General features: G+C 47.5%; 1 protein-coding gene and 1 long non-coding RNA gene across 11 annotated transcripts; one reads left to right on the top strand and one right to left on the bottom strand.

The window, feature by feature from the left end:
* Positions 1-23,138, top strand: LOC4577423 (box A-binding factor). 10 transcript variants are annotated; one of them, XM_061641344.1, is made up of 8 exons: positions 1-599; positions 10,540-12,337; positions 16,682-16,886; positions 16,971-17,145; positions 20,549-20,643; positions 20,989-21,153; positions 21,228-21,360; positions 21,513-23,138. In XM_061641344.1, the coding sequence occupies exons 1-8, from the start codon at positions 578-580 to the stop codon at positions 22,262-22,264; spliced, it is 3,345 nt and encodes a 1,114-aa protein (XP_061497328.1). In that variant the 5' UTR covers positions 1-577; the 3' UTR covers positions 22,265-23,138. The 10 variants fall into 10 exon arrangements, with proteins under 10 accessions (XP_061497328.1, XP_061497325.1, XP_061497322.1 ...); XM_061641341.1 differs by lacking the exon at positions 20,549-20,643 and adding an exon at positions 19,345-19,517; XM_061641338.1 differs by lacking the exon at positions 20,549-20,643 and adding an exon at positions 19,345-19,529.
* Positions 19,776-25,309, bottom strand: LOC133391087 (uncharacterized). The gene is made up of 3 exons (XR_009764579.1): positions 24,850-25,309; positions 21,206-24,792; positions 19,776-21,126 (listed from the first exon to the last, which is right to left on the bottom strand). It is a non-coding gene; the product is annotated as an uncharacterized LOC133391087 (long non-coding RNA).
* Positions 25,310-27,142: the final 1,833 nt, after the last annotated feature.

Below are 27,142 nucleotides of genomic sequence, written 5' to 3'. Positions count from 1 at the left end.
TGGTAGTCGTCGTGGTGGCGGCAGCAGTACCACCAGCGCACTCGCATGGTCGTACGTCGTACGTCGTCGTCGTCGTCATCGTTGGGCGCAGAGGGGGTTGTGTAGATCAACACAGCGGCCGTGCTGATCAGTTCAGTTTGAACGATTAGTGCGCAAGCCGTCTCCATCCGTCATCGTCGTCGTCGTCGTCGCTGGTAGTGTTGCGACGTTCTTGCGTGGACGTGTTCTTCCTGCTGCGATCGGTGCTGGCGCAAACTGGTCGCGCATATCCTGACGCGCGCGTTCAAGGAGCAGAGGCAGCCGTGTATTTGCCGTATTACCTTCGCGGTGTAGTTGTGACGACAAGTGACGACAGTGTGTGTGTGAGCGTCGAATGGTGACACTTGGCTCAGTTTATGGTGTTTGTGTACTAGTTACTTTATCTGTGTAGTGCTATCGAATCCGGTCGGTATAAACGCACCGCACAGCGCACGTAAACAATAACAAAACGCGCCCGCCTGTTCCAACCTGTTGTGCGGGTTAGTGTTTATCTTGCCGGTGTGCAGTGAAACCGTTCCCCGGTGGCCAACGATAAAACATGCCGGGAAAGGATTGCTACGGTACGTAGATGGAAAGGGTTCCGTGGGGATGCACGTGTACATACTAAGGAGCAGTAGTAGTCGTATTATCTCGGGCTATCTTCGGTTCGGTTTGTTGTCGTTTCAATTCGGCGTCTCGCACCGAGTTATCGAGTCGTACCTCCATATCACAGGGACACAGAGTGAGAGAGAGAAAGAGAGAGAGGGAGAGTGGTTGGAAAGGAATTCCTTTGATTGCGTCCCGGGCTGATAACATGGGGCTAGGTTAACCCCGTACCGAGCAGTGCCGCCGGTGACCAGTGACGGTTGTATCGTGGGTCCGCTCGGTACCGGAGTGCCGGTTTTGGTGCCGGGTGGTGGCACCACCTCCACCAATCGAAGGTGCTGATTGCCGTGGTGGTGATGCTGCTATCTCAGCAGGCCCCGGGGCTGTGTTATCGTGAACATATTGAAAACTTCTATCGCGAACGATAAGTCGCCGGTTTCGGGTATGGCAGCTCGATCGAAGCGATCGCACGATCGCACTACTACAGTTCGCCTGACCGGTTAGTTCGAATGGCAGATCCGACGGTGTATGGTGTGTGTGTCTGTGTGACTGTGGCATTTTTTTTTTAAATAATTGTCAAAGTGTTGCCATCGACAAAGGCTAGTTTGAATACGTCCGTTGCGTGGCTTACCGTTGAAGTTGACTTTCAACCGGTTCCACGTCGCTCTCGTCTACCCGGGTCAGGCTGTTGCAAATAGCAATATTCGCTTTACTTACAGCCCTAGCAGCAGCAGCAACAGCAGCAGCAGTACGTTGACGATGTTTTGTGCAGGTCAGAAATTAGAATCGCACCGTGCACAATTGGCAACGCCTTGCCGGCGTGACGAATCGCAAAAGTTCAAAACATTTGTGCATGCGCTTTCCTCCCCCCCCCCTCCTTGCTCGGTACTGGCGAGCTGTGTGGAAAATATGGCTGCATTGAGTTCCTCACTCCACTCCCCTCCCCCCTCTGCGAAATGCACTTTGCAGCTGCAACGATGCAACGAGCCGTCCGCTGCTACACGCGCCGAACACACTGCGAATGCGCTGCCGCCATCATTGTCACCGGGCTGGCGGGAAGGTGGTGTTTTAAATGCTGGATGACCGTCACGGTAGCGTTTTTTACTCCCTTTTGCGTGTGTAAGGCTGCGTGCTGCTGTACGCGTTTTGGATGCGTTTGTTGGGTTCGTAACCACCCGCGGGAAAGATGGTCCCGCTACCCCGTTGCGAACCTGGAAGCTCCCGAGCCATCGCTCCCGAGACCGGGATGGTGGGTTGAAGACGGCGAACGCAAATAGGGCCACAAAAAGGTGGTAGCGTCTACCTTGAAACGAACGTTTCTCAACACGAAGATCGCCTATGTCGCGTCGGTGCGCTGGTCCGGCGGGGTCGTAAAAGTGGTGTGTTATGTGCACTTTTATGTGTGCAAGGCGTTTGCGCAGATGATGAAGCATGAAGCAAACGTTGGGAGGTGGAAGAAATGCAACCGATGCACAACGTTGTGGTGCATTTGTAGTTTTGGTTGTTTGTTGTTGTTGTTGTTGTTGTTGTTGGTGCCTGTTTGTTTGAGCCCAGTGCAGTTGGTCATGAGTTCGGTTCTCCCGTGGGTGGGCAAAAATTGTTGCAGCTTCCGTTCGATAGCTTCATGTAGCGAGAGTTCTGTGTTTAGAGGAAACCTTAGCTCATGGATATACCGACTTTGTTCATCGGCATCATTGGCTTTCGTTGCATTTTGTTCCGGGTTTGAACTGCGAGACTAACATTCGTACAAGGGTCTGCTCAAGCAAGACTTTGAAGCATCTTTCAGGCATAGAGCTTAGTTGAAGGACCAAAAAGCCACGCGACAGTTTTCTAATTTTCAAGTATATTATTTGCCCCTAACGCACGCCATAGTGCGCACGGCGAGAAGGATCGATATACGATCACTGTTGACACAGGACACGCAGGCCGTGAGATGGTAAGCAGCAAATATTATGATTGACGCAGGTAAACAGGGCTTTAAAAAGTTTGTTGCCCATTAGTATGTTGTTTGTAAAGGAAAGGTTAGGATGCGTTGTGGGCATTTGTTGGATCTTCTTTTTTTTTACGAACTCCATTAGTCAATTCGATACATCGCCCGATGGTGTAACGAGCTTAGCGTAAGCAGAACCTTTCCGGACATTCGATCCCACCGCACGCTGGTACGCTTCGTATGTCCCGCTGGGCCGGGCTGGACACGCAAATAGTTGCAATAAAATGGGCAATAAAGAGCTGTCAGCACAAGAGCTCGGGGCCCGGAGCGGGGTGGCGCGTCCCTGACTGTTGGCTTTTCGAGCGACGGCTGTGTGGTGCGTGCGGGAAAAAGGTACCGAAAACACGTGATGCACATTACTTGGGTCAGAGCCACTTCCTGCTTTTCAGGTTGGGCGTTTTGGTGGCCTTTTTGGCTCGGGCTAGACGTTATGGATTTTCTTCACCGCTAACTAACACACTGTCAGCGTCATGCAATCGAGCGACGACGGAAGTGTTTCTTTTGTTTTTGTGGCATTTTTTGTGGGAAGTACCCTGTACCTCGGATACCTTGTTTTCCCGGAGGAAGTGTGTAACATTTTTGGTTTGATGCATAACTTTGATGCATAACATTCCATGAACTTTGAAGACGTTCTTTAGGCTGATCATCTTGAAATGTGCATACGTTGAAGCTACAACCATGATCGTCCGTATGGCTTCAAGAACGGCAACATAAAAGAACTAGAGGTGATCTTCTTGTTTCACAGCGGGTTCTTCTGGGCGACGAAATAAACACTCGTCAAGTGTGGGCTCTTCGTGGCGGAAAGTGGTTGTCCTTTTGTCCTCAAGAGCAGGGCTACGGCTCGTGTGATCCTCGCGCAACAGTTTCAAATTTCTAACCAAATCGTTTACGATGATCAAACGTATTCGAGACAAAAATCATCAGAGAGGAGTAGGTTGTAAAAGGTTGCAGAGTTCAACGTAATAGTAATAATTGATATTTTATTAAGATCTACTATGAAAGATCAGAAGCTAACTGTCTCGCGGAGGAGAACTGCAATCGATCATTCACATCCTCAACTTTCTTAACGTTTGTAGAAGACCTGGAACCATCATGTTGAACCATATCCCAGAGCACACATATCATAATCACCGTAGAAAATGGTAATGATTTATTGCCCGTTGTAAAACGTCCCGTCGCATCTGTTGGACCAACCGGACCCATCACGTCCCGGCCGGTTTGCAAAAGGGAAAGTATGTGTGTATGTGTGGTTCCTCTCAGTTGCCAAAACATCGGTTCTGCGGATTATTCAAATCGCACACACCCAACCCCGAGTGAAGCAGGAAAGGTGTCGTTGGTGAATTTACACCAAAAGGTTCAAGGCGCTCTCGTAGAAAGGGTGTCTTTGGGTGAGAGCAAACAAAAAAAGGGGGCGATGATCGAGTGTCGCTTGCTATAAAAGATCCTCCCCGTTTTGCGGGTGCAGGCGCTTCGACGGACCCGATCGTCATGATCGCCGACGCCGCACAGCATGATATTGGCGCTTGGTCAGTAATTTGATGCGTTGCTGAGTTCCGGTCTGTGGCAGTTGGCAGTATGATTCGTTCGTGGTTTGGTGGGTGGTTCGAACGAGCAGCGGGACATCGAACCGAATGCAAATGAGCTTGTGTATGATGGGCAGGCATGTTGCAGCGAGCCAACATTAAACCAGGCGCTAAGCAAAAACTCTCACACGTGGAGCTGAGCTGTATACGCCCCCGATCGGGACGAGTTCCATCGCTGCAGATGTTAAAACATCCACCAAACTCGAATATCAGCCCCTTTTTTACGCTTATCACGGAAAGCACAACAATATTTTGTTTCTAAATTTTGTACATCCCGCACGGAAGTTTTATCAACAGTGGTGACGGGCAATTTTACCAGAAACAGAAAATCCTACCGAACTGTTGTGTGACTCACAAGGACTCGCAGCCGGAGTCTCGAGGGCACAAATAGCCATTCGTCAGTCCGATGGACTGCGTGACGGGTGACCTGCCAAATGTGTTTACGGTCTGCCAAAACAAAGGGCTTTTCCCGGTGGGTGCTGGTGATAAAAGATGCAACAAGCACCATTTCTTATCTTTACTTGCTGGGAGGGTAAGATGAATCATCTGAAGGAAAGAGGATGCTGGGTTAGTGGAATGCTAGGGCGAAGAAGATGGTAAGCAAAATTTGCTGAATTATTTAGAAAGGCATAGTTTATTCTTAGTTCTTAGTTTTGTGTCGGTCTTATTGTACTATGTAAGCGATCCAATTGGGACTATAATTACTGTTTTTTTTTTTATAATTAAATAATCTCTTATTACTTGCTGTTAAGCTTGCTATTAGCTCTTGTTTTCTTATTCCATGCTATATAGACGAGGGCGTAGGAATAAGGCGACGGAGGCATTTGGATTGTAGATGTACGAGTTGTATAGAATGATATCAATACCAAATCAGAAGCTTCGAAGGATAGTTGACACGAGTATGTGTAGAGGGACAACCAAGAATCTGTGCGCTGGAAACGTGTTTACCCGTGTGCGAGTACCTATAGCCTGATCACGTACCTTTTCAAATAGGTTAAACTATGAATCAAGACTCGTGAAACTGCGTCACATGCATGGAGCTTGTAGATCAATTTCGCTCCTGGAAGCCATTGGTCCATTGTGTTATGGCTTAAACTTTATATTGAAATGAATGATGTTATCTTTTACCAATATGTCATCGCTGCTCATCATCCTCATAGATGGGAATCACTACCATTTTGATCTTGGAACGGCATTTAAAAGTAATCCACTCTCAATGAAATACGATCGGGAACGGGAAGAGTTTGCTTGGTTAATTAGTGGTCGAATTGTAAAAAAAAATTAACATGCTGTACATGGGAACAAGTTGTTCAATTCGTGATAAGGCTGCATAGAAAATGGATCCAGCCAAAATAACGGCTCATGTTTGTTTTTTTTCTTCTTCTAAGCAGTTCACACCAAAACTGAAACTTAAATCCCGCAAGAGATTAGTTTTTCATTCTTTATTAAGCTTGTTGGTTAGATTTTCGGCCACAGCCACTATGACCTCCGTATCTATTGGAAAGGATCGTAAATCTTCCCGCCTTCTTATCACTCACTCCATTCATGCCGAGCTGATAGTGGGTAGGATTGGGCACTCCACGCACAAACTGATTGTGTGACACCCCGTCGGGGGAATAGAACGACAACTCTTTCCTCCGTCGTTCATTATGGATGCTGTTGCTGCTGCATCGGATTGCACTGGGGACATTAGGCAAACAAAAAAAGGACACCGGGGTTGTACATTTTCCAATTTTCCCTATCACCGAGTGGAGTGGTGTTTTGTTTTTTTATTTGTTTTGACCGCTAAATGATGCATATCGCACAGGAAGCCACGCGGTATAGCTAGCTGCGGCCCTGGCCATGGCAGCAAATGAAGCAATTAAAGTAGACCAGGACACTACACTACAGGACATAATCCAGACGAACGGGAAGCGGAGAAATCTGGTGTTACGCCTTTGCACCTTTTCCGAAAATGCATAAAACTTTGCTATGACATTAACTATTTACGCGTTTTGGTTGCGTTTGGCTGATCTCGGCTGAACAGCCAAGCCGGGCGCTGGTTAGTGTAAGCTAGAAGGCCATCCCATTTTGTAATGCGAGAATTAGTTTTATGTATTTTTGTTTAAAGTCCTCCCGTTTTAATGGTAGATGATCTTGACCCCACAGGACCTGTCGTAAATAACGCGTTTGACACTGCGTAACCATGTGCAAGGTGGTGGCAGACAACGATACGAGACGACTTTCTCTAGCGCTGTGAATGATCGTTTACGGTGTATAGTTTGTTTTAATTTTTGCCTGTTCGATTAGCTCTCTAGGTAGTAGTGCTGGGCAATAGAATGGGTAGACGACAAGAAACGAACCATTACTGGTTGGTTTTATGGGTCAATTATGCGTTCTTTTCCCTTGCTACAAGCTGTAACCGCTCTGTTGCGTGTTTAAGACATTCGGTTATCAACTAATCGCACCCGCCGCCGTCGCCGTCGCCTCTTGCCAGTGCTAGCCAGCTTGGCCAGGATCCCATCGCTTAATTCAACCATAAAATTATCACTTCCCGGGAAGGGAATAAATCATTCCTCCTGACGGAAGACGATCCTGGTCCCGCGGAACGCCAGCAGTAGAAGTGGCGTAGATCCGATTGCTAGTGTGTGCGCCTGCAAACACGGCAAACACTTGTCGCACGGCCCGCGGAACGCTGTTTGCTGCGGTCGTAAATATTTCATTCGTTATCCTTTATCCCGGTGCACTGTCTTTACAGCATGCTGGAGCTGATGCTGGAGAAAGTCCTGCAGGAAGAGGGAAAAGGGCGTGCGAGTGCGTTTATGTTTTTTTTGGTGTGTGTTGCGGGTTGTGAAATTTGAGTCGCGCTTTGTGCCAAGTTGCGCTGACATTCGGGAGGCAAACTCCCTGCGCACTGCGTCGGGATGGATGTACCTACGTTTCAACGATCCTGTACGCGCAGTGCATCCTTTTGCGTGGTGTGAAAATTCTCTCCAATTGCTCGCACTAATAGTTGGCTTTCTTTCTGTTTTTTCTTCCCCGTACAAGTCATTACGTGCTGTTCGGGAGAGTGTAACATTTTTTGCTGTTGCAGTGTAGTTTGTGGCTGTGAAGCTGTGAAAAAACAACAACTCTGCCGGAGCAGGACGTTCGGTTTGATAAATTGCATCCTAAGTGCGCGCTGCGTATGCCTGCGCACCATACGGACTGCCCAGGCTGCAGCACTACAAATTGCTCGTTTGGTGGGATTGAAAAATTTGTTCCCATAACTTACCTCGCGTTAATTCTGTTACACCGGTTCTCATGGGTGTAATTGTTAGCCTACATGCCCGTACCGCCGCTCCTGCCATCGACCTGCGTGCTCCCGTTGCTTCTTTGCGCAAACGCAAACGCTCCACATGTGCCTGTTGTTTGAACGTCACGGCAGTTACGGTGTGCCGTTTCACTTAAATTAATAACTTCTCAAGCGCAATTTCCCGGGTGCACTGGTGGAAGGTGTTTTACTGGTCGATAGGGTGGGGGTAAACACATACATGCACATCGACTTATGCGCTCGATAGGGTAGCGGGGACTTTGAATGGAAATTAGTTGCTACACTTCAGGCGCATTGATGGTGCGCGACCGGTAGAAACTAATTTTCACCCGCTGGGTCACCCATACGCAGAATGGGTGGCACATCATGCTGTAATTTATGGAAGTGGAGCATGAAAATCACTCCACTATAAAACAAACCGGTTAGCAGCACTCCTTGCTTTCGCGCGTTCGCTTTTGCTAATGTATTGGGTGTATTTTCCTATTTGTGACTGTATGCTTATCGCTGTCGGGTGGCCATGTTAAAGAGGTTTTGTTTGCTTGTAATAAGCGAAGCTGAAAGGGTTATTGGCACGAAAAACCGGGTTGGACATGAACAAAAAAACGCTGCAGCAACAACAATGGAACATGATCGTTTTAATGCGTAAGAATAAACGCATTTGCAACTGCTGTTTGCAACGAAGGCACAAGTGCAGCAAAGTGAAGTTGCAAAACTTGCTAAATATGAAGCGATGGTTGTTTTGCATCGCGATGAAATATGTAATAAAAAAAGGCAGTCAGTTGCCCTTTTCACCATGCTGTGGCCAAAGGTGAACGTTTTGATGATCGCGGAGCCGCACGATCGTACGTTTGTTATGCAAAATCTGTTTCAAATGCAATGGACGGTTTCCCAAAAAAAAAAAAAAAAAAGCATGCATGGTGCCCACCTGATCCCAGATAACCTTACCTGCACCCTCCTGTGCCGGGCAATAATGCAAACAACCTGCCCAAATCCCGCATATTTGACTAACGTGCAAGGTGGATTAATTATATCAGGTGGTGGATTAGGGCCTTTGGGGGGTCGCCATAGTTGAGGGACTTTACGTCATTTTAAAACCGTTAACCATTGGTTTCCGCACACAAAGCTTAGCAAATAGAACAGATTTCTTTGTTACTACGTGCAATTTTGTGATTCTATTGATTTTATCGAAAAAATGAGATATATTAACAAAAGATTTGATGATTTTTTTCATGCATGAAATGTAAAATCATGTGAGTGAGAGTTCTAATCTCACGTAAATTGTCCATGCGGCTCGTAAATAATGAGGAATTAATGTGAAAATTGAAAAAAAAAATGCTTTCTTAATTTTTATCATCAAAAATGTCGAAAACACAATGAATTATAGAATAAATTCACAGAATAACACAAAATAACACACTTTAATCCATGTTTTAATGTTAAATAAGAACTCGCGAAGTCCAAAATAATTATCCGACATATTTTTATTAATATTTAATCGAAAAAATGGGGTAGATAAATTATATGAACAAATTTAATAAATGTAAACAAAGTTTGAATCCTGGGGATCTTACGTCAAGTGACGAATTGTCAAAATGCACTAGAGTCCACCACCTGATATTTTTAAATCCACCTTGACTAACGTGTGTGCGATTGCTGCTTTTATCGGCAAATCGGAGCTGCGAAATCGCGCTCGCTTGATAGCTGTGACCTTCACAGGAAAGCAGCGCAAGAAGCTAAGAGTTTAATTAAAATTAAATTTTTCCTACCCACAAACGAGACCGCCTAGACCGGTGGTGAGCACGGTCGAGCATAAAACCACAGCTCACGACAGCAGCCGGACAGAGGAGCGCCATTTAATGCGGGCAATTGAATTACAATTATAAAGGGGCGGAGCTATGAGCGAGACTACTCGAAATCGGAGCGGAGTGGCAAACGCGATCGAATGGAGGAGTTAGTTCACGTTTTTTTTTGCTCGACATAATAATCCGCGTACTAGATTAGCTGAATTAGTGGTGGTAGTTTCATTGCATCATTTGATTAGGAAATGATGATGTTGGAAAGTGGTTGGCACTTTTTCATTTTATACAACACTCCAAGGTACATAAATGAGTCATGCGGATCGGTACCGAAAGGGGTAGCACACTTTGTTTCGAGCAGTTCGACTACCCTGTTCCCTGCAAAACGAGGGGTAGTGGAAAATGCTCCCAGCCAGCAAAGACGGAGCTACCTACCCATACGGTTGAGCAATGTTGTTTGATTTGGTTTGAGCTTGCTTATCTTGCCCTGATACGCAAAGATGTTGTGTGTGTGTGTGTGGTAGGAGATCATAAATCCCGTACCGGTTGCCTTCTTGCAGGGGCAGGATCGTACGGGGTTGAAGCATGCACAACACCGTGGGATGGGTAATGGTCGAGAGAATGGACTTTTCCGTGTTGGTTATTTGCTTTTCAAACCGATTATTGCTGTGTTTGTTTGTTGTCTCGATCGGTGTTAGACAGTGGAGAGTGAAGCCCATTTTTACGTCTTCCATTTGGCACATCTCTCCCGTCCCGTTGCGTCGGGGGTGAACGGTGCAAGAAAATTGCTACCGTCCACACAGCAATTAATCTATCCGTTTCACCCCGTCTTTCTTATTGTTTACAGACATCTATTCTTTCTCTCTCTCTCTCTCGTGTGTCACGTATAGCGTAGCCCTTTCCCCGTCTCTTTTCGCAGTGTTTGCCCCTTGTTGTTGTTATTGGTTTCTCTTTCGTGCTGATCGATCTTGCCCGTGCGGTGGTTCGCTTTCTCTCGCACCCTTCGGTTGTATCCGTACGGGTATGCGTGCGTGTGTGTGTGTGTGTGTTTTTGTGTTGATGTGTGCGTTTGTGCATACGCTTACGCATCTTTTCTTTCCCCATTTGTTTCCCTACCGTCTCATTTGTTTTCTTCATTCTCTCTTTCTTTCTCTTTCTTTCTCTCACTCTCGTTCTCCGTATTTCTTTCTTTCCCTCTCTTTCCTTCGGTATGCGGTTTGCACCCTACTGCACACGAAACCGTTGTGCCAGCAGAGCCGAGTTTTGGTGCGATCGTGGGTGCGTACAAGTCGCCAGTTCTAGTGTCCCCGCAAGCTGGTGCGCAACAACACCCGCAGGAGCAACAGCCACAGCAGCAAGGCATCGATAACGGAGGTAAACAGGCGGCGGACGATAGCGAACCACCGGACACTGGCATTATCGGGCCCGGTGCGCGCCCAGTATCGGAACGAGCATCTCCGGGCGCGTCGCGTGCGGAAAGTGATAGTGCGGACCATCGGGCACGTGAAGCGGACGATCGGGAAGCGACGGTGCCGGACGCGAGTGCGACACACGACACGTTGACCGGTGGCGGAACGGCGGAAGCTGGTGCGACGAGTGCGGCGAGCGGTAACACACCCTCGGTGATAACGTCCTGCTCGAAGGTGCTGCTCGGCACGGACACGGTAAAGGGGCCGGCGTACGGTGCGGAACAGCCGCTGCAGGAGCAGGAAGCGAGCCCGGGCTCCAGCTCACCGCCCCGCTTCTCCACCCTGCAAACCGTCATCAACAGCAGCAGCAGCAGTGTTGGCGGCTATCCGGCGGCGTACCAACACCACTGGCCGTGCGATTTAACCTACAAACCGGTGGACCATCGGCCCGTGTCGTCCCCCTCGAGCGAACCGTCCGCAGGGGAGCTTACCCGTCACCCAACGCCATCGCGCGGCGCCTACATCGGCGAACCGGACGTGGCCTCCTCGCCCTCCCAGGGTCATCTGGCCGTGGTGAGCCACCTGAATCCGCTGGTCTGCTCGACGGCGGACCCATCCCTGCTAGGCGGAATGCGCGGCAACCTGCTCTCGATGTACTCTTCGTATGCGTCTCCGCTGGGCGGTGGCCCTCACCACCAGCACGACCACCTGGACGAGGCCACGGCTCTGCACCATCACGTACAGGCGCAGGATGCGCATCTGCGAGGGGACGACGAAATGTCGGCAATACATCACCATCTGCACCAGCAACATCACCAGCAGCAGCAGCAGCAGCATCACGCACAGCATCATCACCATCATCATGATGTGGTTGCCCAGCAGCACAGCATCGACGACATGATTGCCGACACGCTCAAAGACGAACAGTGCGGCATGGTCGACAGCTACCTTACCCCCACGCTGGTGAGCGATCATCACCATCATCTCGGTGACTCGCCCACCCATCATAACGTGCAGCAGCATCATCACCATCACCAGCAGCAGCAGCATCTGTCGCAACATCACCTGCAGCAGCACGGCATGCACGAATCGAAGGAGTACGCCAGCATGTACCACAACAACAACGACAAGAGCGTGATCAACTACAATCATGCGGCCACGATCGCGGCAGCGCATCACCAGCAGCAGCAGCAGTCCGACCATCACCAGCAAAACACTCACACCCATACCAGCAGCGGTGGCGATTCGCGCAGTCCCGAGTATTCGCACGCGCACGACGAGTACGACGGTGGGCTGCAGAGCTTCACTCAGTTGATAAATGTGCCTCGAGCGAGCGATACGGCAGCGTCGATGTACCACCACCGCCACCCGATGTCAGCGGAGAGTGATGCCGGTACGGCCGCTGGCGCCACGCCGAACGGTGGCCAAACGCCGACCACCACCAACACCGCCACCTCGTCGCCCGGTCCGGCCGATCATCTGGTGCAGCTCGGTGGGACAGGCCCGCAGGCGGGAGGCCCCGGTGCCGTGCTGCTACATTCGGTCGAAAATGGTACGGGAGCCCAGGAGCCGGGCACGGTTACCGGCACCGATGGCAGCATCTCCCTGTACGACACGCTGCATACGAGCGTTCTGGCGGGCGGGTAAGTTAACAAACCGTGTAACAAACGTAGAAAGACCCCTGTGTGTGCGTGTGTTTGTGGGTGACATACTACTCAAGCAAGATTCAAGGTTCGGGTTTTGCGTTCGTTGAGAGGGCGTGTGAGACGTGTGGAGAGTGATCTTTCTTAAACTGTTTTGAATTTCTTGATTGAATGATCACATAAGGCTTGTTAGATAGAACAGTACAGACAAGGCAGAAAATCGATCCTCAACAAAACATTCCTTTCCCATGATTCTAATGATTCGCGTAAAGTGTTGGTGAAGAAGTGTGCAAATTGGCGCGACAGGAAGCTGTCTGTGCTGCATTCAGAAATCTGCTAACGGTGCCCCACGATACTTGCAAAACAACGCGCCAACCCCGTGTGGTGACATATGAAACCATCTGGCGGAATGTCGTCGTCGGGTGTCAGACAAAGCGTTTGATTGTATCCGGCTTGTTTTTTTTTTGGTTGAGCTTCAAAAGGGTGTCTTTGAACGTTTTGCCAAACATCAGATTTTGCAAAGTTTGCGAATCCGTTCTCGTTGGCAGTTTGAAGATTCGTGTCGGCTTACTGATCACGATCCTCAATGGCCCGGGGAACGATTGGACGTCCGTATCGCCCCTAGCCTTGCCACTGCCGTGACCTTGCTGTGCACTGACAGAATAAAGGCCAACGCGTTCGTTGTCTGCTCGTTCGTAGCTCGCCGCTCGATATGGGATATGGGTTGCTGCTACGATTCTTGGTTTGCTCCCATCGTCCTTGGTGACGCAGGAAGCGATCTACCATCTAGGCAGGGTTTTGTGCCGTGACAACACTTCCATCGTATCACGTTAAACCTATATTACCCCGTGGCACTGTACTGGTTACAGTTTTCGGGTCGAGTGCCCGAACCTGATAACGGCCAGAGAGGTCGATCGTGCAGTCGTGGTGTCCCGATTGCCCAATGAGAAGGTTTTTGGGATGCATAACAAGCAAGATCGTGATTACCCCTAGGTTCTTATCAGTCAGTGCCCGTGAGGAGATGCTGGTGCTATTCTTAAGCATCGCTGTGCAGATTATTCTTGGCACAACCGTGATATTGCAACGTCTTTGCGGGGAGCTGGGATGATTAAAGACATGTTTTTTTGTACGTTGGCTAGCGCTGGGACTTAATCGGGGCAAAGGAAACGAAATATTTAAACCATTTCGCTAGCTGTTTGTCCCGGGCCCATGTTAGTAGCACTCTACAGACAGGCTTTCGTGTAAGCTTTTCGCACAGTTCAATTCCCACCACGAAGCCCCGGCACACCGGCACAATTGATCCTCACACGTTCCCATGCCTGCCCATGCAGCGTTATCATACACAATTACTTAACAACAGCGACAAAAAAGGGGGTAGCAAATCAACACTCTCACACAGTGCTGTTTTCCCCCAAAGCCAGAGCTCTTAAAGGAGAGAAAGCGAGAGAGAGGGAGACTGAGAATGAAACAAAAAAGCCAACAACACTAAACACGCTTTTGTCAACCGAGCGAGAGAAAAACAGAAAATAGTGCACTGGAAACTGAAGAAACAAAAACACAATATACACCATCCACAAACGTGCCTCGCGAGAGATTTCGCGTTTCGCGTGCCAAACCAAGCTTTGTTTGTGTATGTGCGTGTGTGTGTGTTTGTGTGCTTTCACCTAACCCCGCCGAGCGTTTATGATGCGTTCCTTCGGCCGTGCGATCGGTCTACTGAAAGGTTGTGACAAATTTGGTCTTCTCAAGCACGACTTTGCGCCTCAGCCTGACGATCGTGCTTTTGGTGCAGTTTTTTCACCCCCTTCTAGCCGGCCTACTCGATCCCCTGGGGAATGTGATCGGCATGTGGTCGGGTCGGTCAGGGTGCGATCGTGATTACGTAACTACGATCACGCGATCACCTATATAGAACGTTTTGAAGCTACCAGGTGATGAATGAATGGAGAACTCGAAAGATCGCTCGTTCCAAACGAACCGATACAATAGCAAAACAAGCGTATGCGTTAAGCGAACATAAAATTACAACTGTGCAAGGCTTTTGCAAAAGTTACAAACTAGCAACTTCTCTCCACCCCTTACGTAGGTAACCCCTGTAGTCCGGTCCCCGGGGACGGGGGGGGGCCTAGAATTTCGCCCATCCGTTCCCGCTGTCACGTGCTCGTGGGGTGTCCGATCGGTTAAGTAAGATGCATACCACCCCGCACCAGCGGGCCCGAAACCCCAAGCGTGGCCGCACCTCGCAGTATTATTTAATGTCTTTGCTGGCTTTTGTTTTGGTTACGAGAACGCTCGCGCCTGTCGCGTATGGTGTGTTGGTCGTCGGTACGGTGACGAACCGCAGCTCGTATCATAGTTCTTTGGGGGACTTTTTGTGTTACGCTCGTTACACCCTTTCTCCCTTTCACCGTTTGTTTTTCCCCCGATCGCCCACACCCGGCGATGAGAGGCACACGTGTAGCGTTCGCTCATGCTGTTGTTGGAGGAGTAACGTAAAACGTAGAAAAAAAGCGCTCATGGGGTTTACTTAAACTTGACCACCACCATCAAGCGGGCCGGTTTTTTTTGTTGTTTATTGTGCAGGTGGCAAACGTTGCCCGGGCTCGGTTATGTGAGCGCACAGCTCGTGCCATATCGTAGCAATGCGGTTTGCGCGGGGAAACAACAACAGCACAGAACGATCCCCCGCGGTCTTGGGGATGGCCAAATTTCGTCCTGTACGCCATTACGAACCACCACCTACACGCCACCACCTTTCAAGGTTGACTCGGGCCCTGATTGGCTCGGATCGCCAACGATCGCAATGTCACGCAGCGCGCCCGGACAGCGCGAACTACAGTGTATCGTCCGGTTCGCGCCCAGTGACCGAAGGTATACCGACCGGGCCGACAGCCGAGCGACAAGGCAGGCGCGGTCCGCGCGGCAAGCGGTCAAGCAAGCGGTCCCTCTCGCTCGGTGCACATCGCAACAAAACACATCGCAGCCCAACCGAGCGGCGGAGTTTTGTTGGAGCTCGCCACGCTCCGGGTTGATATTCGCTCGCTGACGGTCGCCATCGATAGGTGTGTGCCGTGGAAGGACCGTGCACATTTGTCGGGCCAGTTGATCTGTAGTTTCGGTGTGTGTGTGTGTGTGTTCTTGGGACAACTGTTTGTTGTGAGATACGAAGAGCTCAAACAGCTTGACCGTTCCAATATGCAGCAATAGTGAGCAATAGTGAGCGTGTTCCTGTGACTTCAACCCCTAACGCCCGTGACAAGTGACACACAGACGGGTGATACTGAATCGAAATTTTTTAACCGGCTCTGGGGGAAAAAACCCCCAACTTGAATGCAATGAATTATCGCATGTAAGTTCGCATGGCGTGCGTCCGCGCTACCGTTTGCTGCTGAATTAGTGCTGAATAGCGGACCCGCTTGACGCCAGAACGTGTGTAATGTGAATATTTGCCGACGAAATCAGAAACTAATGCCCTTCACCTCGGTTACGGTTATGGCGAAGCTTACGGGGTGGGTGGCGGCAGCGGAGGCCCACTGCAAAATGCTTTGTTTGTAAACAAAACTGATCGGTAAACGATAAACATGTCGCTTCCGTTGCGTTAGAGAAGCGATCGCCAAGCCAATACAAAGAGAATATGCGAGCTAGAGAGAAGGTGGAGTTGATCTTTGGCGGATTTCGACTCGCTTGAATTGTGCTGAACGGATTGCCCTACTCAATGATAGCTCCCGTCAGCACACTTTCTTGCGCTTTTGCTTGTAGTTATTAGTCTTGCTACAGGGCCAGCGCCAGAAGAATGTAGCGATCTTTGCTTGTGGAGGCATTCTTGCGCATTCGGTGTTAGTTGGAAACATTCCTTTCGAGTGTCGTGTCGTGTCGGCAATGAATGCACGTGATTTAAAGTGGAAAGAAAAAGACCAGTTTGCTGCTGCTCTTGTTTCTAGTTTTGGGGTTTCGGCATCTTTTCTTTTACTTTGTTTTAAAAACGTAACAAGCTACCCCGCACAGGCCGGTTACAGTGAATAACTGCAGTGAACAAATTAGTCGTATCTACGTCGACGAAGAAAGCAGAATAGTAAAAACTGCATTGAAAACTGCACCTTGCACAGCGTGAGCGAAGTTTGCAGCAGGAATGTGTACGAATGGCATAGACAGAAGAGCAACAACTGAAACATAAAAAGGACCATTGAAGTGCCTTGTTGTACACCCACCCTAACGCACACACACACATACAACCACATACAGCCCATTGTTATCAACCCACAGTACTTAATTTTGTCCTTCCCGCGGGGCGGTTTTTCTCTTCCGTTTTTTTTCTCCGTTTCCCATTCACCACCCTCCCTGCAGCCCTTCGTACGGTCGCTGTTCGTTCCCGAGCATGCAGTACTTCAACGGCAACCCGACCGATCATCTCTGGTCGAGCGGCGTATCCGGTCTGGAGAACGATTACATGAAAGGTTCCCTGCCCGCGTTCCAGCGGATCGTTTCCGGTACCAACACGTCCCGCACCAATCCGTACAGTGCCGTCTCGACGTCGTACGCCCAGCAGCAGGTAAGCCTTCCGTGGGCGCACGGTTTAAGTAAGCAATCAATAGTTGGTACCAATGGTTGGTGTGTTTTTTCCCGCTCTCTGTAGAATGACACATGGTCGCAGCACTACGATACGGGCAGCATCGCGTACAGTGTGGCCACCTCCAGCACGACCCCGGTGACGGTGAACAGGCGGGCGGCGGTGGCAGCAGCGGCCGCAGCGGCAGCCGTGGCCACCACCACCACCACGCACTTCCCAGCGGCCGCCTCCCTGACAGCACGTAAGCATCCTTTCCCTCTTCTCCCGTTTGACGTCCAACGCGTAGCGGAGTACGACTATTGGAAGCATAGTTTGGGCACTTTTTTGCTTGGAAACAGCTCGCACTGAGCTTCCACGTGCACAGGCCAACGCGCCAAAATGTCTGGCATTGTGGCGTGTGAATGTTGTGCGTTTTGGGCACAACGGATTTTTGGGCGCTCGGGCTGCTTGCGCTGTTTTCTGCCCATACCCATGGGCAGGGGATTTGTTTGTTTGTTTTTGGGCCCCAGGTTTTTAAGCAGTTGTTAAATTTCACAAATGAAAACGCAGGATGTGCGTGTATATGTGTGCGTGTAAGACGTTTTTCGTACATGTGATAAGCGACGAACCTGCATTTCGCTCGATACTTAATCATCACGTAATACGCAACGATGAAGCTACAGGGGTAACATGTACAGCGGAAGCGCGTTGTTATGTTTTGTTTTTATGCTATCATGTTATTATTTTTTGCGTAACAGAGTTCATCGTCCAACTCCGGGAGCTTTTCTGTGGGATTGAAAGAAAGCTTGGAAAGCTTCGCAAACTTCCATTTAATACTTACGTTAATGCAATTGCAATGAAAACTAAGATACAACTAGACAACAATTATGAAACACAGAAGAACCATATTCCACATCTTAACGGTTAAAAAAATAGGTGCAAAAAAAATGGAAAAAAGAAGGTAGGATTGAGAAGCTGAACTTTGTTTGTCGTCACGGTTTGCAACTGACGAGCCACCGCCACTGTGTGGTACGTGGTTAGACGAGCATTATTTGTCGCATTCTGCACGTACACAGCGTAACAGCAAAATGGTAACAAGCGATAAAAAAGCTACCCCGTAGCACCTCTCGCCCCCTCTCCCCCACCCACACGGTCTGAATGATCACGGAATGACAGATTTATACGCCCCCTCCTGGGCCACAGGGCTCTGGCATATCTGGCGCGGTGGAGTCGGGTGGAAAATGGCACATTCTTTCCGTGCGCCCAACGCAACCGAAACCGGGACGATCGCGCACGAACGAGCTGTTCTCGTTGTTGTCTTATGCGGGCCCGATCCTCGACCCAGGGAAATGGATCGTTCTGGTTCTTTGCCGCCAACGGTCCGAAGATTCGAACGGTGTACGAAGATTGGAGGGAAGAGGTGTACTGCCAATGTGTCACAAACACAACACAAACCGGAAGCGTTACAGGCTTGAGTGATCCGTGGGAGCATTGTGCATGTTTCTTCTTCAATTAAATGAATCTTTATGACAAAGGCTCCGACCCGTCGCCGCCATTGAGGAAATACACGGGAAGAAATGGTTCCTGTTCTTCTTTAGTTCTTTGCTTTCGTACTTTAGTATTGTTGTATGCGCTGCTCCACGCGCTTATCGGAAACGGGCCCAGGCGACGCACTTCAGATGGAAGCGACACAACTGGGAAGCCTCATGGGAAACCGATGACCGCGGACATCACTGGCAAGGTTTGTCAACCCGCGTGCCCGAAAGTGGTTGTGTGTGTGTGCGTTTTCCCCTGGAGCATGACGAAGAACGAACGAACTCTGGGTGCAGGGCGCGAGTTGGCCGCTTTTCTTGTGCGCTAATTATTCATAGAAACCCCTAGCCTTCGCCTGGTGACGTATGAGCGTGACGTATGGGCAGTGAAAGCACCAGGGCAAACACTCGGGCCGTGTCGTCCGGAAAGGAGATGTAGATGTGGGCAACTTAAAAAAAAACAGGGCGGTATAGTTGGGGGTTTATAGCTTGTCATACAGGCCAACCAGCGGGGGATGGGCTGCACGCGGTGTGCGATCTGTGCCATAGTTGCTGTCGGTTTATTAGTCGATCGTTGGCAATTTCTGGCCCCTTATTAGTGGCCGCGTTCGGTTTTCCCTTTGCGTAGTGGGGTAGTGCATGCTAATTTATGCTTGCGATTGAAAAGAAACCATGCTTCAGTCGGTTGGTTGTATAGAAAACAGCAAACGGAATGTAGTGCAAACATGGCCCATGGAGGTACAATGGTACGATAACGGGCCATAAATAGCGGAAGGCAAATGGGTGATGGCAAATGATCGCTACAAAGCACCGAGTGGGTACACAGTACTGCAACATACTATTTGGAAGGAAAAAAAGAAAAGAAAACAACATTAAAAAACGACACCAATTATTCATGCCTTAATAATTCCTGTTTAACTTCACCCCAGTGGGCCTCGATGCGGACTTGTTTACGGAGGGACGAGAGTGCGTCAACTGTGGTGCCATTCAGACGCCCCTCTGGCGTCGCGACGGAACGGGCCACTACTTGTGTAACGCGTGCGGACTCTATCACAAGATGAACGGCATGAATCGTCCGCTGGTGAAACAACCAAGACGTTTGGTAAAAGATCCTGTAAACCAGAGCTTCTTAACTACTATTTCTCTCTACTACCTCTTTATGTCTTTTTTTTTGTATCACTCCTACCTTGCTGTCGTCTTGTTTGCCTGCATTAGCTCCTTCTCGTGCTCATCTTTGTTTATATCTTTGTTTTAATTAAATTTGTTAATTTTGTGAGCTTTATTTCGTACTTCCATTTACCCTGTTCTACAAATACGTTAAACTGTTTGTGTTTTATATATAATAAAGCTTTATCCTAAATTTAGTTCTATCACATTTTGTGATGATTTGCGCTCTAGGAGGAGCATTGTTTATTTTTTATTTCTTTTACATTACTTTCAACTGTAAAGTTTTCTCATTAGTTAATGTATCATTGAACAATTCATTAGTATCATTTTTTCTCCTTGCAATTTACATAAGATTTGTTTATGTGTTTTATATGTCTGTGTGTGTTTGGGTATTTGTCCCTGAGTTGGGGGTGGGTTCGAGAGGGTGAAAGCTTCGCATCATTTTAATGCTCCTCAGAAATCCATTCCAATTTGGAAGGTCTAGAAAAAAAATCTAAAATAATAGAAGGGATAGATACTAGTTGGCTTCTAGTTGTATTTCAAGCTGAATGTGTACCCCCCGCCCGGCCATAATTTAGATACCATTGTTCATGCAGTAGTAGCAGCAGCTCAGTGTGTGTGTGTGTTTCTTTTATTATTATTTTGTATGCCATTGTTGCTAGTACTCGCAAATGATAGACTTTTGTATTACGCGTCTACCAAGCGGTTGCCATTCTGTTGATTGCGTTGGTGCCATCATCGTGAAAAATGCTCCCGTTTTGCTTTGCTGCTGATAGCTAGTTTCGAACTTTGCTCGTACTCGAAATTGGTGTTGTTGAATGATGTTTCCAAATTCCTATGTTTTTTTTAATTCCTTTTTTTAAATACACACTTCGTACTCGTCAGGTTACCTATTGTTTTGTTTCCCGTTTGTTTGTTTGTGAGCAACTAATCAAAGTCTACCATATCCCAAAATTGTAATTCCAGTGGCCGCAGAACAGGGCGGGGATCTCTATAAGAACAACTATACCTTCAGTAACTTGACCACTCGCACCACCGAGGAGAAGCAAAGTCGACGGATGGTAGGTTTCCTTCTTCGGACCTTTTTCATTTGGAACGGATTTCATTAGAGCCTTATCCTGGTGTTGTTGTTGTTGTTGCTTGGAACCCCTCCGAATGACCCCGAATTCCCTTAGCGTAGTTTAGTTCGCAGATCTTTCCCATTGTTTTAGAGATGCTCTAACTCTAACATTTACTAGCATCTTTTAGTTACTGTTGCTTACTAATTTACCTATTATCGCTTTGTAATCTAATCATCCACACTCCCTGTAACAAAAAATGTCCCCATGTATCCGTGTTGTTTGTTTCGATGTTCGTTTAACAAAAACCGTTTCTAATACTGATTCTGTTTTAACTATCCTCATCAGAGCTCGGCAAGACGTGTAGGACTGCAATGCTCTAACTGCAACACAACCAACACTTCGCTGTGGCGCCGCAATCAAGTCGGTGAACCAGTCTGCAATGCGTGTGGACTGTACTACAAACTGCACAACGTGAACCGTCCACTGGCGATGAAAAAAGATAACATACAGGTAGGGAATTAAAAGCAATTGTGACATTATAGTAAAGTATAGTTTAATGTACCTGAATCCATTTTCCTTTGCAGTCTCGTAAGCGCAAACCAAAGGGAAGCAAAAATAGCGATGGTAACGGCAAGAGTAACGCTAGTAACGCTTCGGCTAACCGTCAGACCAATTCGAGCAGTAGCAGCCTAGCCGAGACACCGAAGAAAACAGATGGTAAGTAGATTGCATACTTTTAGGGGTTTATACGTTTCATGGGCTGGCTGCTCGAATGTGTTTGTGTTGGCGCTCGCGATTCACGAACGAATGTTAAAAAAAACGCAATGAGAATTGTTAAAATAATGATATGTTTTTTTTTTTTGTCACAGGCCTCAAGTTGATGAACATTGCGGAAAACTCCTCCTTCGACAAGCTGCTGCCATCGTCACCGTCAAGCGAGGGCAGCAATCAGTCGCCCGCGCACCATAACCATATGTCCCCGATCTGCTACACGCAGCAGGTCCCCTCGCCAATCACCAGCACTTCCTCGAGCGGCGCAATCGTCAGCAACAGCAAATATAACAACCAGCAACCCAAAGCCACCAATGCCTTTTTGCTACAGTCGCCCACACCGATGAACATGTTCGTCGGCAGTCCCACGGGCGGTATCGGGTCGGGTCAGCATCACCACCATCAGCATCATCAATCCACGGCTGCCGCTGCCACCGGGGCACTGAGCCCGGTGAGCTACAGTATGGCGGGCGTTGGGCATGGAAACAATAACGGATCGATCGTTAGCTCCAAGTATCAGCAAAGCCCACCGCAATCGCCCGAGGACATGCTGTACTACGATATGCTGCCGGCCGATGTGAACGGTAGCGTCGATCAGCACTCGCTGGGCACGATTGTAAAGATGGAACCGATGGGTGGAAATCACTACGCCAGCTACCAGCAGGCACTGCACCACGAGGGTCACATGGTTGGAACGCTTGGCCACGGTCAGCACGCACCGGGAGCGCACAATCACAGCCGCAGTCCTTCGGTCGCGGATGAGGAGAGTGAACAGGCTCACGGGCAGCAGGAGATGATCGAGAGCAAGCACAACATCAACCGCCCGACCGTGGTATCGATGACGCGATAAGGTGCTGGAACAGGTGACGTGAATGGCGCGAATTGTCACACGTGTACAGATGGACGAATCTCGAATGGTCGTTTGTTTCTGTCTTCAGGGAAGCTTCTCATACCAAATGAACTGAATAACGCAAAAGACTCGACGAATGTTAAGAACATGTTAAGAATGTAGGATTAAAGCGTTAGCTCTACTGCACGTACAGCACCGCACACGCACAATGGGTTAGCTGTAAGAAGATGGTGGAGCAATGCAGCAGAAAGATGGGAACAATGCATATCCACCGAAAGGAGTGCGATATTGTCCATTCCTCAATTAGTGCAATTATGACATTAGGTGTAATGTAGTATAAAGCAACAACCACACAAAAAAAGAACACTATCCGACACTCTACCACCGTTTGGTTAGTTGTCATTTACTTTAAGCTACAGAAAGGATGGGTCGAGTGTATCTTCTAATCACGTCAATGAGTAACAATCTCTTAGCAAATATTATGCAATTTCTTTATGATGTAAATGTTTTGATCTGATCGAATGCAGGGGATATTAACATTAGAATAGCTGTATATAATGTTCCGAATTACTCTAGCATCGAGCTGGAAAGCAAAACAAAATGTACAGAAATTATCTGCTCTCTGGATACTTCGCAATCGTTCCAAATTTGTTTTTAGCATACAGTAGCATAGCATTAAGTTTGAAAAGTGCTGGCGAGTGGAATGTGTGTTAAAAGGAAAACAGTTAGCCAAGTTTTGTATAATAATCGTTTGTTCAGTCCTATTTTTGCAAGATAATTTTAGGTTTTTTTTTAAATGAGCAATCAATACAACTCGTAATAATTCTAGACATTTAATTCAACATGAAATAATAAACATAATTTTAAATATAAACTGGTGTTATTTACTGAGCTCCGTTAGCAAACAATTGTAGAAGTGGTTGTGTGACGACGTAATTGTAAATTGTACGATCAAGACCCAACAGATTCTTGTGATTATGCAGTGATGAAAAGAGATATATTATAACTAGATCGAATGTCTGAAGAGCAACGAATCACCTAGAGAAGGTCAAAACTAAACAAAGCCACTGTAACGTTTCATTTACACCTTCTTACGTACAAACAAGGGAATCCTTAGGGAATCCGTACAAACAAGGAAACAGTGTACTTGCATTTTTAGAATCACTTGCTTCAGTAATTTGCGAAAAACATAAAAAAATGTGTGCTCGTGTAAGGTCAGTGCTGAGCTTTGAATGAAATTTGTGCAAAATTTATTTTGGTATCTCCTACTGCACCATTACTATCTCGGGAAAATATATTTGAAGTAATAAAAAGAAAATAATAACACTGCAGCTTTCTCCGCCGTATACATGCGACACATCCTCTAACGGGTCACTTTTTGTAGATGATCTAGGCCGGAGGTTATTAAACTTTGCGGCAAATAGAGTCAAAAGGAACAAATTCCTAATGTAAGCAGCAACGTTGTAGCGAGCAACTTTGCTTATTTTGCTGATAGCTGATTTGAACCTTTTCTCCGTACACGTGTGACTTGAATTGAATTGGCAGGCAGGATTTGAAGTCCTGTTCCCAACGTTGCGATGAGTTAATTTTGACATGTTAGCTTCCCACCATGCTAAAAATTTCCACGAAATTAGTAATGCGCCCAGTCCAATCATAATAATAACTTTTAATGTTAATATTATTATTGTTAGCAGATTCCTCTCCATGAATCATAGCCACCATCATGATCATCATCATCATCACCATGGGCATTATTCAAGGAAAGAGCTGTGTATGTGTATGCGTAACAGTACAGATATTTGTTGCCTGTTGGTGTTGTAAAGACGGTGAATATAAGCGCTTTCTGATATGGGGCGTGATATAGATAACGCTTATGTACTGTAGCAGCTTTTTTTCTCACTCTTTTCCGACCAACGTCCCCGAACTTTACTTGTATGTGTGTGTGTGTGTTAATGTGAAGAGAGTGTAGATGTAACGGTGGTGCAATCACTTGGAACCACAAGCTCAATAAAGCATACATTTTATTGTACGTCAGATCGGGCAGCACGATTTGTGAACCAATTTTTCCAAGCCGCTTGAAGTGCTTAAAAAACATTCCATCCTAACAGTTCAATTTGTTCGACTTCTTGACGACGAGCCACCATAAATCACACGCAAACACGAAAGGGGCTACCGAAAGGCGTTCGCCTGGTGGCAAGGCTTGCACACACCATTTTCGTCACTAGTTTGCCCGACTGGTCACCAAGCTGTGGATAGGTTTTCTTCTTTACACACTGCACATGCACTTCGCTGTCGCGCTGCCCAATCCGGGGACAAGTTGCAATTCCTCGATGCCATCATGCGCAACTTAAGATCAAAATGCACCGCACAAAACACTTTCTCAACAGATCCGCATACCATATGCGCCTCTGGCCGTAATCGAACTGACACGCGCAGTTCAAAACTGATGTTCTGATACTGTAAAAACCTGGGCCGACGGCCCCGATAGGCGCTCGCAGGAAGTAGACAGGGAAAATTGTAATGAATATCTGCGATAATCATATTATAAGATAATAAGTTTGATAATGTTATTTACTATAGCATACCGTGCCCGCATACTGCATCACCCCGGTGGCTCGTGCGGGAGGGGGTGACCGCAAGCCCGAAACTAACACTTCGTCTTAGAGGTGCTCCCGGCTCTCCGGACTGCCGGTTGTCCGCTGTGCGATTTTATCTGTTTGCACAGGCGACAAAATGCTGCCTCGAGTGGGTTGCCGGTTTGTGCCCCAAGAACCATATCGGGGCAGATATGAACGTTTTTCTATCTGGCTGAGGGTTATCTGTACAATCGCACTGATTGTCTATATCTCGGGTACGGTTTAAAGTCGGCAACAGCGAGCGAAAGAACATTTAATGGTGGAATTCAAGAAGGAAACAGGGTTAACCGAAGAAAGGTTTGTAGAACACACCCAAGAACCCCGGGGAATGGTAGTTGACGGGGAAGGTTAAATAAACTTAATGTACACAGATGAATCAAACGCTATTCACTGGTACCACGGATGGGCCAGTATGGATGCATCAACGTCATCACCGTGGTACGTTTGGTCGTTGCTTATGCGTGTTGGTGTGGTGTTGCCTGTGTTGACTAACTCCTTTTCCCGGCATGACGAGTCTCGAAGACTGTGCAGCCCTGGATACCGAGAAAATGTGGCCTTCCTTGTAGAATGATAAATATTTGAACACCGATTAAGCAACGGAGACCCGAGCATGTACACGGAATGTCATAATTTTATCCACACGCAAACCGTGCAGAGACGCGTTCTTGACGGGTGTTCGCACTGAAAACCGTCTTGGGCGCGAAGAGTTGAGTGGAAAGATGTTGGTGAGCTTGTTTTTGCTGTGGCAAGAGAATCTCATACTCACGTCGCCAGGTTATTTATACTGCTGTGTGGCAATAATTTGAGTTTTTATAACAGTTAGGGTATCATCACGAGATGAACATTTTGCATGCTGGTACGCAATGTTAGATGTAGTTGGTTTTATAACTCCGTCACTGATTGGCCCAAGAGTTTATTTTCAGATGCTATTACTCTTCTTTTACATATTTTTTGCGTAATACTTCACTAAACAGTTGACGGGTTTACGCAGCGGCGGATCTAACGGTAGGCGAACTAGGCAGTCGTTTGGGGCTCCACCAATCTCTAGTCTGTAGTATGCAGTATGTACAAAACTGTACAGAGTATTAGTGACAAGGGTCCCCGGTAAGATGATTGTTGGGGTCATGTGGCTGGAGAATGATTTGCACCCCCCCCCCCCCCCCTTCTCCCCTCACTTTCGGCAACAATGTTAGGACCTATGAACGATGATCGTAGGAGTCCCATGGCCACTCCCTACCGGCAATTTAAGTGTACTGTTCTATCTTCCAATAGCAAGCTTAGTGCCAGTGTCCCCTTCCCCCGGTCATCAGCTACCATTTACAGGGGCCTCAACTCGTCTTACCGCCTAGGGCTCCCGATACCTTTAATCCGGGACACTGGGTTTAAGGTCACCTGTGACTTAGTGGACACCCAATGAGGGATAGTCAGTCCGAAGTATTGAAGCCCTTTACTTAATGAAGGCATTAACTTTTATGTCCTTAGACGGAATTTTAGATTTAGGATTTCGTCAAAATAACTAATACCCATGCACCTTCCTATTGATCTGGTTCTTAGGGACGTATGAATATACTGTATAGAGTTGCTTTTAGAACCTTAAACCAACTCGGTCCGGGATGTTTAACGAGTCCTTTACAGTGGAGGATAAACACGAGTGGCAGACCCTATGCGGTCATCTCGGGGCACTTCGTGACCTCGGAGCTCGCCACTCGACCGCTTAGTTTGCATAGTGCTTAATCCGCCATAGGTCCCCAAAAAATCCTTTATCCTTTGAAATCCTATTGGTCAATTAATGGTGAGCAAATGTGTCTGTAGGTAGCGAAGAAGACAGATTGTTCGGCATCTTTCTCACGAACTGAATTATATGGCACTAGTGATGAGTTTCTAAGTGATGAGAGTCATTCAGCAGAGTTTAAAAGATTCGTTTTTACAGAATAATGGTCATTAGTTGATTTCGTTTATGCTTCTATAGATGCAATTTCTGCTTTTTGTAAGATGATCGATTGTAGATCGAATATTCAAAAGTTGGTCTTCAATTGAGTTTGATTTCGCTTGGTGTACTTTGAACAATCTGTTTGTTTGATATTATCATACCTTTAAAATGTTTTATTCTTGTAGGAAACAACTATCCAAATCTGTACCAATGTGCCCGTCATGAGATTTAATTAATTTAAAAATCTTCGTAGACAGCTAGCGGTTACTAAACTTTACCTTCCGTTATTAGTTGAATTGAGTGTAGGTACTA

Source organism: Anopheles gambiae, chromosome 2 (assembly GCF_943734735.2).
Source record: "Anopheles gambiae chromosome 2, idAnoGambNW_F1_1, whole genome shotgun sequence".
Taxonomy (NCBI): Eukaryota; Metazoa; Arthropoda; class Insecta; order Diptera; family Culicidae; genus Anopheles; species Anopheles gambiae.
The sequence above is the reverse complement of the archived record's forward strand: the minus strand, read 5'-3'. Positions and strand labels throughout refer to the sequence as shown.

Excerpts from the sequence above, each read along its gene's own strand:
- LOC4577423 (XM_061641336.1), top strand. The coding sequence starts at position 1,069 with ATGGCAGCTCGATCGAAGCGATCGCACGATCGCACTACTACAGTTCGC. Across the intron at positions 19,530-20,988 it reads GACGTTTGGTAAAAGATCCT|AGCTCGGCAAGACGTGTAGG; the intron begins GTAAACCAGAGC and ends TATCCTCATCAG. Across the intron at positions 21,361-21,512 it reads GACACCGAAGAAAACAGATG|GCCTCAAGTTGATGAACATT; the intron begins GTAAGTAGATTG and ends TTTTTGTCACAG.